The sequence below is a fragment of the Sander lucioperca genome, chromosome 8, assembly GCF_008315115.2.
Source record: "Sander lucioperca isolate FBNREF2018 chromosome 8, SLUC_FBN_1.2, whole genome shotgun sequence".
NCBI classification, from domain to species: domain Eukaryota; kingdom Metazoa; phylum Chordata; class Actinopteri; order Perciformes; family Percidae; genus Sander; species Sander lucioperca.
The window spans coordinates 37474782-37488202 of NC_050180.1; the positions used below are offsets into that span (position 1 = coordinate 37474782).

At 43.3% G+C, this 13421-nt stretch overlaps 1 protein-coding gene across 4 annotated transcripts in view; it reads right to left on the bottom strand.

The window, feature by feature from the left end:
* Positions 1–90: 90 nt before the first annotated feature.
* LOC116034742 (protein FAM124A) overlaps positions 91–13421 on the bottom strand; it is a 32438-nt gene continuing 19107 nt past the window's right edge. For 2 of the 4 annotated variants that reach the window (XM_031277572.2, XM_031277711.2), the window contains 2 exons: positions 7095–7852; positions 91–1333 (listed from right to left, as the gene is read on the bottom strand). In XM_031277572.2, the coding sequence (XP_031133432.1) occupies positions 527–1333; positions 7095–7852 (1565 nt within the window). In that variant the 3' untranslated portion in view covers positions 91–526. Of the gene's footprint in view, positions 1334–7094; positions 7862–13421 lie in introns of all 4 variants that reach the window. The other 2 variants (XM_031277498.2, XM_031277647.2) reach the window with 1 other exon arrangement.

Below are 13421 nucleotides of genomic sequence, written 5' to 3' on the forward strand. Positions count from 1 at the left end.
CTTGGAATTGATGGTGGTGGTAAATATTCATGAAAAAGGACAAGTTTATGAACGGGCAACGCAGATTTTGATAATGAACAACTAAACACGTTACACACTGGACCTTTAATATGTGCTATGTATAAATAAAGTTTATTATATTCTCATATTAATGCTCAAACCACATTAGCATTTTAAATAAACATTTTAACATAAGTAAAATAGAGAATCAAGGCTGGAAAGGTACCTTCAAGTGTGTAGCACACATAATGAAGAAAAACATTTATTGAATAGTGTATCTGTACACAGTGATGTTATTGGTCCTTTAAATGTGCATTATATAACCTGACATTTACACGGAACTTAAAACTACAAGCAACAAAAGCAACATTTACAAATAACATGAGAGCATCAAATACAGTTTGTGCTGTGCTCCAGTTTATACTGTCGCTGTAATTTTAGTTTTACTATCAAACACCAGGGGGCAGAGTAGAGCTGTAGATGGTCTTTACTGGCCTGAATGAATCCTCTCAGCTTAAACAATACATCAAATGTAGAATTCTTGGTCTTCTTCTTCTTCTATCTTGTCCGCCTCTTCAACTGGTACACTAATAATGCTGCAACTGTCAGACTGGTTTATGGAAACATCACTCAGGGACGTAGTGTTCATACTGCTGCTGAGGATACGTGACCCAAACAAGGTGGAGGGAGTGCTGTTGGCGGTGAAGCTGTTTGGAATCCGTCCCAGTGTGGCTGCCCTGTATGCGTTCTCCGGGAGGCCAGGAGAGAGGGATGGACCGATGTCTTCTGGTGGTGCCGATAACGGCCGAGAAGTCTGTGGCAGGCTGGATTTGATGTACGCAGACACCACTGTGAGGTCCACATTGCTGCCTGGATTCACTTTGTTCCCTGTGTCCACATCTGTCTCCTCGGCCCCAAGCAGAGCGTCCAAGTTGAGCCGGAAGGGCGGGATGAGGGAGGAGCTCCGGTTGAGGGAGTGGCTCCTGTGATGGGAGCTGGGAGGAGGTCCGGGCGAGGAGCAGGTGGAGTGGGAGCTGGCTGAGCCCAGGTTGGGTAGAGAGAAGAGGGAGCTGGACCGGTGGCCACTCCACTGGGTCCTCCAGGTGTCCGGATGGTGCTGGTCAACCCACTGGTCCTGCTCGTCACAGGCCAGAGGGTAGGAGCTGTGGGAGGTCTGGTGGACTCTGGGACGGGATGTTGACCGATGGTGGTGCCGACGGTTCCTGTAGGAGGCAGCGCTACGGGTGAAGGTGGATGGAGCTGAGGCTGACTCAGTGACAGACGATGATATGTAGCAGGGATCTTGTTGGTGTTTGAAGTGTGCACCTTGGACCTGAGCAGGAAGGAAAAGAAAACCAATGAGAATCTTTACTGTAACAAACTTTATTCTTTATACTTCTAAAGAGAAGTTTACCAGAATTAAGTTGCAAAAAAGACAATTTAAGAAAGTCAGAATATCTTATTTTAGGGTGATTAAAAACGTATTCGTTCTAATGAAAGATGACTTTTTTTTTTTTGCAAAGCACCATTTTCAAGGTAACGCATCTTGAGTTTTTAAGTAAGATATATTTTAGCCTAATAATCAGACTGAATTTCCATTTTAATTGTTGTAGTTGCTGCACTGATGACTCCTACTTGCACAAAGGAGTGTGTGATGAGGAGGCAGGACATTTTGTGAACCTTTGTATGTATTAAAACCTTCAGGTGTATAATAATCTTATCATCTACCAAGACAGTCCAAAAATAACAACAGCCTTAAGCATCTCGCACCTTGCTTCTGCTGAGTTTCGTTTTTAACTCAGTCACCTCTGGCAGAGAGAGATGTACAGGGTTTCCCCCGAGCCTTCATTCAAAGGGGACGGGTTCAGGAGTTCCTTGAAAGTGTTCCTACCCTGTCTGATGATATCCCTGGCTTATAGCTTGTCTTCCCCTCTTGAGTCATCTGACAATTTGCCAGAACTTCTTTGAGGCAAACTGTCCTTCTCCATGGCCTTCTCAAACTTCTTCCTACATTTCTTTTTGCTTCCACGACCACAGAGGGTGCAGTCCTTCTGGCTTCTCATACTTGTCTGCTGCTTCTGGAGTCCAGTGGTCTTATCTTATGGCCTGACTGCCTCCTTCACTGCTGAGGCAGATGCGTAAAACTCATGCAAATAAAACCATTATTATTTATAACTAAGTTTAGGGCCCTGACACACCAACCAGACGGGCCGACCGTCGGCAGAAAAGCCAGTCGGACTGATCAGTCGGGTCCCGAGGTCCAAAAAATGCCTCAGAACACACTGAGGCGACGCCGACTTGAGCGTACGCTCTGCGCGTGCGCGAAACGTAATACGTCTCCATACTAGCAGGCGGCGCTGCTCTGTATTGTTTCCATTAACAGTCTGATTATTTCCCAGAAAATGAGAACCGGCAGCTGATTGGACGAACGCGTCACGTGGTTCTTTTTTCTCCGGAAATTCACAGCCAGACATCATGGCGGCTTGTTCAGAATACGATCTCATATTGTACTAAAATAGTTCACCGAAACGTGTTTCTGAAAACATTTTAAGCGAGAAATAGGCCATGCAGTTGCTGAATCTGTCTTCATTTCAGATTGACAAAGGTCAGTTTAAAAGATTTTCGTCAGATTTTGAGCGGCTCATCCGCTCCCCATTTCCGGGTGAGTCCCGACTGCCCTGTCCCCGACTGAACATGTCGGGTCGGCCAAAATGAATGTCGACGGCTCCTCAGACGGCCGACGGCACGGGACACATGGAATAGACTCGAGTCACAGACCTCGCCAGACGGCCAGACGCCCGATTATCGGGCTGGTGTGTCTTCTCTCTAAAATGTGCCTTTGGTTGAAAATGTACTGAAGATTGCATAAATAATAACACAATATTTTACTTTTAAGATTACGTCTCTTGCCTTATATCTAATCTCCTAATTATCATATCACACACACCTGGCTCAAGAAAACTGTGTGTGGTATGCTGGTTTGAAGTGTGCACACATTCTTCTTTAATAAAAACCAGTTTAGATGTAGGAAATGCTGCATGCATGTTTTTTGTGTCGTTGCCTCTACAGTGGAGAGTGGACATGGCCCATTTGGATTCAATGTCCCCAATTTCCCACAGGCCTGCCTGGTTTGAAGTTGCATTCAGTCAGTGTTATGTTTTGGCCAGATTTCTGATTACCATGCTTGCAGATTTTGTTGTTTGATACTAGCAAATGTGTTAAGATTACACAGTATTTAACCTGAGCTTGAAGGTTCATTCTAAACCTTTGAAATCGCAGTTTGATTACAATGTTTTTGTCGAATAATTTGCTTTGTAGAGCACTGTTGCAGTGTAAGAGAGCACGGCAACTCTCCCATCTTGTATGTCCTAAAGAGGTCGTTAAATATTAGGTCACAGGGGTTACATATTCAAGACTTTTTACTTCTCCCTGTAGGGCTCTCATGCAGCCAAGCGCTCCTCACGCAACGTAAAGGCAGCAAAGTAAAGGAGAACGCGGTACAAGGGAACCATGGTGTTTACAAAAAGCCCCCAACACGCCTCATGTTCTCATCCCGGCCACTTTATGAATCACACCAGCAGCTGGAGAATTCATCAGCGTCTCAGTAGCCCCATGTGTATTACACCTCTATTTATGGACCAAAGTATCACAAAATACAGAGACTGCTGTTCAGAAAACCTGCTTCACCACAAATCTACAGTCTGATTATCATCCACAAAGCAACAAGTCTGGAAAAGTAAGAAGCAACATGGTAGATTCCACTGTTCTTACACTAATGTGGAAATGTTCTTTTCTTTTAACATGTAAGGCAGCTGCAGCAGTATTAATTTCATTGTTCTGTCAGTTCAGTTTCTCCTCTATGTTTTCCTTCTAAGTATTGAAATGCACACGTTCTCCTCCTCTCTATGCTGATAGTTTCACCATGTTTCTGTTCTCATGTCTGCTCTGTCATCCAGCTTTCCAACCAAACAATACAAGCAGAAGCAATAACTTTCCACACAGCAGCCTCAAGGCAATTATTTCCAAGAGCGGGGGGATGTAGGAGAGTTTGCAGATTTCCATATGTTCAGGTTCAAAAACAAAAAAATATCATGGAAGCAAATCTTAAAGTTCCCGGAGAACAAGAGCTGAACTGTGATTTACCATGTCCTCATGACAGACTTAAGTCAGTGCACGAAACAGGCAATGTATTTCTAACATTGATAAATATCCTTGCTGATCATGATTGGCTCATTCAAAATATTTATACAGTACAACTTCAGATGTATTATCCTAAATTCATCATTTAAGAAGGAATGAATACAAAAAGAATGATCTACTATTTTGGATAAAAGTGAAAGGTTACGCCAAGAAAATGGCAAAAAAAAAAAAACATCGCTGATTGAGAGGATAACAATCAGACCAGACCTTAATATCCACTGACAGTATTTCTTTCTTTTATAACGGCATGCTGGGTACAGCTCGCTCTCGCTACAGCACATTCAAGAACAGATGAAGAAAGAGACCAGAGATGTTAAATTGTAGCAATCTCAAACATTTGCATTGTTCAGGGCCCAAGGATGCGCAGTGGGGGGGATGAGCGGTTCTCGAGAAAGCTTCAAACAGCAATAGGCCCGTTTGGAACAGGCACATTTTGAATGGCCATTGCACTCTTCAACTTAAAAGTTGATGGTATGTCGATGTTGTCTTCACAATTTGTTTTCACTGCCCTCAAGTGGACAAAAAGAAATCTGTCATTGAAGGTTTAAAGTTAGAGTTAGGGGCTTGGGAATGTATTGTATCAATGAGGGTCCTCACAAGGATAAAAGTACAAATGTGTCAGTGTGTGGAGAAGAAAGTGAGAGTGTAACAAAGCCCCAATGTTTTCCTCTCTATAACCACCCTCTGTTTTTGTTCTTCTCTCTCTTCTACAGTCCACTGCCTGTTTATCCTTCTCTCACTCTCTTCTGCACTTTGTCTGTCTTCTTCTGTCCTTCGCTCTGAGCCGTGACGCGGTTGTACGGCTGCATACTTATTCCTCCCACACAGGAAAGAAAGAGGCAGTGAGTGTAGTCGTCTACTGTTGAGGCTGTGATTTAAAACTTAATGACACTTTAGGGAGGCCAAAGCAAAACCAGTTTGTGTGTGTGTGTGTGTGTGTGTGTGTGTGTGTGTGTGTGTGTGTGTGTGTTGCTATCCTAAAGATCAACTGCATGCATTTACTGAAGCTATTTCTGTGCATGTTTGGGTGAAAGCGTGTGTGCCTCCGTCTGCTAATAAGACATGACAGGATCTGTCCAGTTTTCCGTGAGGACAAGATGCTACAATGCTGGTGAGGAGCCACAGCAGGGGGTGCTGGGTAATGAGGATGCTGATATGGCGATAATCAGACACTTACTCTTGTAAACTTCAGTTATGTTGGGATGAGCCAGGTCAGCCAGAGATCTGACCTCAGCGAGACAAAAGCACCACCAATGAACAGTAATCCTCAACTACACAATACTACAGAAGCAAGAACATTTGGGATTTAACTTAATAAAACAAGTTTGATTGTGGCTCTTTGGCGGTGGTTTTCCAAAAACTGATTCCATTAATTGCAATTAATTGCAATGAAAACGTAATAAAAATAGTTGGCTTTCAGATTCTGGGTCTCTTTTGGATGAATTTGGACACTGCAGAGTTTAGTTTCTAATAACAAACTGATTGCCAGATTGTGTTTCCGTGTTAATGAACATTGAGGATACCATAACAAGAATGCTTTGAATTTACAATGGGGGAAATACTTATAGAACTACTACAGAACGGAATACTCTGACTTCACTACTCAGTACACATAATATTTTCAAAGGATTATTTTGACATTGTGAGAGTTTTCCAGCCTTTGTGCTAAGCTACGCTAACCACTATCATGACACAGTGTAATAATGCAGTGTGTTACAGCGCAGAGGACATGACTTCAGGCCAGGTGGCAGTTAAGCATCATGCATATGGTCCATTGTCATGACAGATTAGTTTATTGTTTCTATCAGTGCTGTTCCAATCCCAGTAATGGACTGCTGCTTAATCGGCTTGAACTTTCAAAACTACTTATCTGGCCGCCTGGACACATATCCCCTCTGAAATTGAGACCTTCCAAACAAGGGTGTGTGTGTGTGTGTGTGTGTGTGTGTGTGTGTGTGTGTGTGTGTGTGTGTGTGTGTGTGTGTGTGTGTTCTAACAGCATACATCTTTGTGTGATTCATCTGAAACAGATGTGTACGTGCAAACTTTTTACAGTCTGGGTAGATGATGATGGATACATGTATGGCTGGATAGATTAAATGGGGCTACACATTGAGGAGACTCAAAGCTGTTTTGTCTACTGTGTGAGTTTATTTTTGGCTGCAGAATCTGTTTGACATCCCTCTCTTCTTTCTTCCTCTCTCTCTGCTTCGATTGTTCTTTCATCCAAGACACTGACTTTCTCTGTATTCTTGTATGCAATTATAAATACAAATTGTAGACGGTGCAAGTCAACTTTCTTCCTATCTTCTTTCTGACTTTCTTATTTTGTCATTGCAACTTGGTGGCTACAGTCTGTGCTCTGAGTGAGAAGTGAGAGTTTCATAGATAGAACTGAAGAGAAGATACTGACAGATTTGTCCTGATCCAAGGAAACTGGGAAATTATTTTACTCCCCAATGTTTCAGGAGTTATGTGGTTTATATGGTTTATGTGGTTGGTTTAAAGTTTAAAGTGGTTTATAAAAGGCCACATGGTACCAAAAATGTATCACTATTTTCTTGGCCCAAGGGCTAATTTATCTAATGTAATTAAACACAGTTAAGTAGTTTTTGGGATATTCTGATAACAGCAGGTATTGAAGACATGACTTCATTGGTGATGGTCAATAGTGTAACCTGGGTATTATAAGCGTACAACCAGTTGGTATTTTACATAATTTTGTTATCTTACTCATTAAAAAACATCAAGCATGTGTCCAAAATTACTCACTATGCTATTTATAGTGCACTCTATATACTATCCACCATTTTACTTGAGTGTCCCTTGAAAAGCAGAAATAGTTCATGACATGGACACCTAAAAACACTGGCGCCAACAGAAAGCACTCTTACCTGCAGCAGGATCTTATTTCCATCGTAGTCCTCTGTCTGCCAGCGGACCTCACTGATTGGGCTGCAAGGGTGGGGTAGCAGGGGCACCAGCATCCCAACATCTCGTACCCTCATTTCCATCACCGCTGACTCCAGCACTGCCGGACTCTGACCTCGCGGGAGCCTCTTAAATGACAACTGGATCTCCATATCCGGGTTGGAGTACACCACAAAGAAGCAAAAGTCCTCCTTCTTCTGCGCTACCCTGCGCTGAAGCAGCAGCTTGTAAAGCCGCACCATGTCGATATAATTTTCATGTCGGCAATAAACAGTGAATCGCACAATTTCTTTCCCGTAATGGACCTGCCGCACAGCCCAGAGCGGCGTGCCAGCGGACAGAGTGAAAAAGTCCTGACTGCACGGTGTCAGCGGTAACATCCGCCGGCCATTGCTGACTTTTTCAGTGTGGTGGTAGCGCCAAGGTGGCCTCTGCAGAGTGCGGTGCAGCATCAGTATCTGCTCCTCGCCACCGTATGCCTCCTGGAGGAAGACGATAACTGCCAGGGCTGGCTGGCAGGCTGCAACCGGGCTGCCGTTTTGATGGTGCTTGGGCCAGGAGACGGAGGCCCGCTCTGAGACTCGGAAGAGCTGCAGCTCAGGGTGGACCCACGCCAGGACTGCATCAGCAGCACGCTGCAGGAACTTGCCCTGGCCGGGGTCGGCGATGAGGTGGACGCTGACGAGGAAGGGATCCTGGAGCTCGCCCATGGATAACTCACCTCCACATACAACAGCATCAAGACAAGAGACATGAGAGAGGGTGAAAGGGCATGAAGAGAGACACGGGGGAAGATAAAATAATATTATAATCAGCTTGCTGACTTTGAGAAAACAAAAGTAGACATTGTTACATGCATACAATGAAACTGTCATGTAAACAAGTATGGTTAAGGTTGGGAAAAGATCCTGGTTATGGCAAAGAAACTAAGTTATGGTTGAGTTTAGGCAACTAAAACGATGAAAGTCAGGGTAAGATTGCGACCCCTCACATTCCTCATAGAAAGGTTTCTACATAAAGGGCACACTACTTTTTATGCAATGACACTGAAAGTTGACACTAGATGTTAATCACAGACTCATCCAAAATCAATATAATTCTTAGCCATACTGGGGCTGTTTTTTTACTCCCAACACTTTCTCTTTCTTCTTCTTTGTTTACCTCTTTGTTCAAGTTTCCCCATCCTTTCCCTCCCTCCTTCCCACAGGTCTCTCACTCCCAACCTTCTCCATTTCACTCATCCACATCTAACTCCATCTTTCTCCCAATTTCTATGTTTATCTTTCTCCCTCCCCTCTCACCCTCCCTCCTCTCTCCTTTTCACCAGACCCATGCGGAGCAGGGCTCCTGCGTGGAGGCTCATTAGTGCCATTAGGAGGTCATTACTGAAGCCCGGAGGAATGTTTCAGACCACAGCAGGAGCGATGCATTCAGGTGTAGCCTCCTCATGATCCTCTGACCTGGAAAAGCTTGGCACCCTGGCACAGGTACGGCAACACTAATACTGGAATATTCCCAAACTACAGTCATACAGTATTTAGCCAGTGTATTCATTCTTGCATGTTACATGTACACATTCACAGGCATATCTCCTCATCTCCATGTTCTCTCATTTTGCTACGGTCTTTATCTGACATCTCGGGGGACTTGTCCCATTTCGTCTGTGCTTTGAGGCAGTTTGGGAAAGGACACAGTCTTTTTGTCCCTGGCACAGCCGACTGTTTGGCTGTTGCCAGAATCCCTCCATGAAACAGAGGCCAAACAGGGGCAAGCTGAGTCTCATGAGTCCCGTTGGCCTTTGCAAAAGGACAGCTGACCACAGAGGTGACATTTTCTAAATGTTAAGCTCAGGTTTCGAGGAAACATTGTTCAAAAGGTGGCCATTAGAGCTGTAACGACAGTCAGCTCAGGGTCCAGAATCATAAACAAGACGGGGTTCATGTTTTCATACATGGTTGAATTATTTTTAACAAAGTTGGATGTGCAAAAACAATGTTTTAAAAAAAGAATTTTAATTGAAATTTATTAGGGCCCGAGCACCAACAGCGGCAAAGGCCCTATTGAAACTGAAGGAATTATTATTACGGCAAATTAATTGCCTTTTTGAGGGGCTTAACATATTCAAAAACTCACCAAAATTGGCGGGCGCATCAAGTCTGGTGAAAATTTACGTATTTTAAAGGTTTTGGGAATAGGCGCACAAAAATGGCTTGCTAGCGCCCCCTACAAACTTAAAGAAATTGAGCCCCTGCAGTACGTTTAACGTAGACTCACGAAACTTGGTACACATATGTAGCATGTCAAGACGTAGAAAAAACGTCATTGGAGCCATACCCTAAACCCAACAGGAAGTCCGCCATTTTTAATTCAAAGTTCCAAATTAGTGCGATTTTGGCCATTTCCACGTGTCGTACTTTAACGAACTCCTCCTAGAGATTTCATCCGATCAACTTCAAATTTGGTCTGTGCCATCTTGAGACCTTAGAGATGAAAAGTTATTAAAAGAAAAACTTTTCGTCATAGGGCATGGCCGTGGCGGGGCGGCCATTTCGTGCGTTTCGCCATCGAAACAGGAAGTGGGTGTAACTCGAGTGTACATTGTCCAATTGGCTCTAAACTTTTCATGATTCATAAGAGAACTGACACACCAGCCCGATAATCGGCCGTCGGACCGTCTGGCGAGGTCGGTGACTCGAGTCTGTTCAGTGTGTCCCATGCCGTCGGCCGTCCGAGGAGCCGTCAGCCTTCATTTGGGCCGAGCCGACATGTTTAGTCCGGAGAGGACAGTCGGGACTCACCCGGAAATGGCAAGTGGATGAGCCTCTCAAAATCTGACGAAAATCTTTTAAACTGACCTTTTTTGATCTGAAATGAAGACAGATTCAGAAACTGCATGGCCTATTTCTCACTTAAAATGTTTTCAGAAACACGTTTCGGTGAACTATTTTAGTAAAATATGAGATCGTATTCTGAACAAGCCGCCATGACAGTCTGGCTGTGAATTTCCAGAGAAAAAAGAACCATGTGACGCGTTCGTCCAATCAGCTGCCGGTTCTCATTTTCTGGGAAATAATCAGACTGTTAATGGAAACAATACAGAGCAGCGCCGCCTGCTGCTATGGAGACGTATTACGTTTTGCGCACGCGCAGAGCATACGCTCAAGTCGGCGTCACCTCAGTGTGTTCTGAGGCATTTTTTGGACCTCGGGGACCCGACTGATCAGTCCGACTGCCTTTTCTGCCGATGGTCGGCCCGTCTTTTTGGTGTGTCAGCACCCTAAGAGTCTAAGTCTGAGGACATATACCGGACAAAATTGACTCAAAGTCATAGCGCCCCCTAGTGGCAACAGGAAGTAAGCCTAAAAGTCAAGGTGCTATACTTTAACGAACTCCTCCTAGAGATTTCATCCAATGGACTTCAAATTTGGTCTCTATCATCCCAACACCTTAAAGATGAAAAGTTATTAAAAGAAAAACCTTTCGTCAAACGGTGTGAGCGTGGCGTGGCGGCCATTTTGAGTGTTTAGCGATGAACAAAGAAGTTGTTGTAACTTGAGTGCATGTTGTCATATCTGCTTGAAATTTCCCACAATCAACAAGAGTCCAGGCCTGAGGACATATACAGGCCAATATTGACTTTTGGTCATAGCGCCCCCCCGCTGGCAACAGGAAATCAGCCTTATATGACAAACATCATCCGATTTACATGAAACTTAGAATGTGTGGTCTACTTGTGATACTGAGCCGGCCCCTATAATATAACCAGTTCCCTTTTCATTGGTGACGATTTGCAATGTCTGAGTGCCGCGCAAATGCATGGTCGTAAGGAGCGGCGACCACCAGTAAGGTGCGAGGGCCCGTCCAACGCTGCTTTAATTTTTCTTGCTTCTGCATTAAGTTTAATTCTTTGACAAATAAAAACATGCTTAGATAATGTCCTTGAACAGGTTGGACTGATGACAACAAAAGAAATTTCGTCTTCAAAAGACCCCGATTTCATTTTTCTGGAAAATCATCATGTCAACATTTTCAGGTTGAGACCATTGAGAGTGTACACTACAGTGTTTATGTAATGTATCTGCTTCCTCTGGTTTTTCAATGTATGTAAATAAAAACAACTAGAAACATAATAAATATACCTTTGGTTTGGAAAAGGAAACCCTTTAACAGGGAACTACTTCAAATTGGAAATTATAATTATTTCCACTGGCGGTGTTCATGACTTACTGTACTTGTGAATCCCTACTGCTGATGGACAATAATATCCTTGTGAGTAAGTTACGAGTCTTGGATGTCAATCATTGACTTCATTTACAATTTCTGTTACTTAAAATTGTAACAAACTAAACCTGAATAGATTCGATAAGGTGATTTGAAAGGAATCAGATTCAATAAGCGGATTTAATATTGGATTTACATTTGTAAAAAGAAAATGCCATCAAACCCCAACTCTTACATACTGTAAGTGTCCTTGTGGCTGAAGAGATAAATACAGCAGGATCAAGAAAGATCCACTGTAGGTTTAAGCTGGATGCCAGGGCACAGATGTCCTGACACACGCATGCGCGCGCGCGCGCACACACACACACACACACACACACACACACACACACACACACACACACACACACACACACACACACACACACACACAGGGTGCCACGCTCATTAATGACTGCCTGATTGATCCCTTTAGAATCTGTCTCCCTGACATGTAGCTGCCATAAAGACACCAAACACAGGGATGATATGGATCTTTAAAGTGCTCATATTATGCTCATTTTCAGGTTCATAATTGTATTTAGAGGTTGTACCAGAATAGGTTTTTGTGGTTTAAATTTTCAGAAAACACCATATTTTTGTTGTACTGCACATTGCTGCAGCTCCTCTTTTCACCCTGTATGTTGAGCTCTCTGTTTTAGCTACAGAGTGAGGCATCTCACTTCTGTTCAATCTTTGCTGGGAGTCGCACATGCGCAGTAAGCACTGCTAGCTTGTCAGTTGCAGAGCATGAGGGAGTGCCATGATAGCAGCTAGGCGAGCATTATAACGTGTGTTACAAAGTGACGCATGTCTGTCACGGAAATAAAGGCTGGACTACAATAGAGCTGTTTGGAGCAGTTTGTGAACAGTGTTTTCTCTGGAAGAGAGGAAGGAAAGGAAGACCCCTTTGGGGTGGACTTTGGGCTTTTTCACTTTGTAAACCTATAATGTGCACTAAAAGGTTTACTGTACAGCACATTGCACTGTCACACAGACAGCTTGATTTCTCTACAGTAACGCCTATTACACAGTGTGCTTTTTCAGGAGTCAGAACATGAAATGAGTCTAACAGGAACGAAGACATTTGTTCAAACTGTTTGACTTCTGCCTAATTAGAATTGATAATAAATAATAAAGCAAACAGAGCAGCAAATACATCACTCTTGCTTTGGTTGAAAAAAAAATCTTCAGCCAACATTCTAGTTTCTTGCTCTTCATTTTCATTTCCATTCCACTCTTTTTTTTTTTTTTTTTTTTATAATTATTGCCTATTGCCAAGGAAATCATGTTTTCAGCTTGGTTTATCTGTTTGTTTGTCAGCCGGATTACAGAACAACAACTACTTGCCTAATGTTCATGAAACTTGGTGAAAGGGTGTAGCATGGGCCAACCCTTTAAATCTTGGAGCGGATCCAAATCACAGGGATATGGTGCATCTGTGCTGCATTTATGTGGTGCCTGAATAATTGGAAAAATTAGTTCCCGACTGAGATAGGGCATGGCCTTGGCAGAGGTCTGCGCTCTCCAAAGTCTCCTTGTCGTTTTGTCTATTTTTACACGTGTTCACCTGTTTTGTCTCTATCACTTTTATTTCCCCGCCTTTCTACTCCTCTATCCAAAGTTCTTGGGAGACTGTAACTAAAATGACTCTGGGATTAAAGAAGAATCTAAGTTTGGGTGAGGATCGAGGCCACAGTCATACTGAAGGCCACACACTCGTTTATTTCTGTCTGATCGCATTAGAATCAAACAACTGTTTGAAGCACGTGGATGATTAGTATCCAATTGGATATTTAAAATCCTAGACAGACACTTGAACTTCACCTTCAATAGTGCTATTGCCAACCTTTAAAGACACACATGCAACTAAACCAACTACACAATACATTTTGAGTACCATCTGACAAACGTTACATTTTTAAGCACCAAACGTTGTTACAGGTGTGAATAATAACTTGATAGGCTATTTGTGCTGTAATTACTGTATCTTGAACTGTCTGGTGTGTCTGTGCTGCATCTTTCCTCAT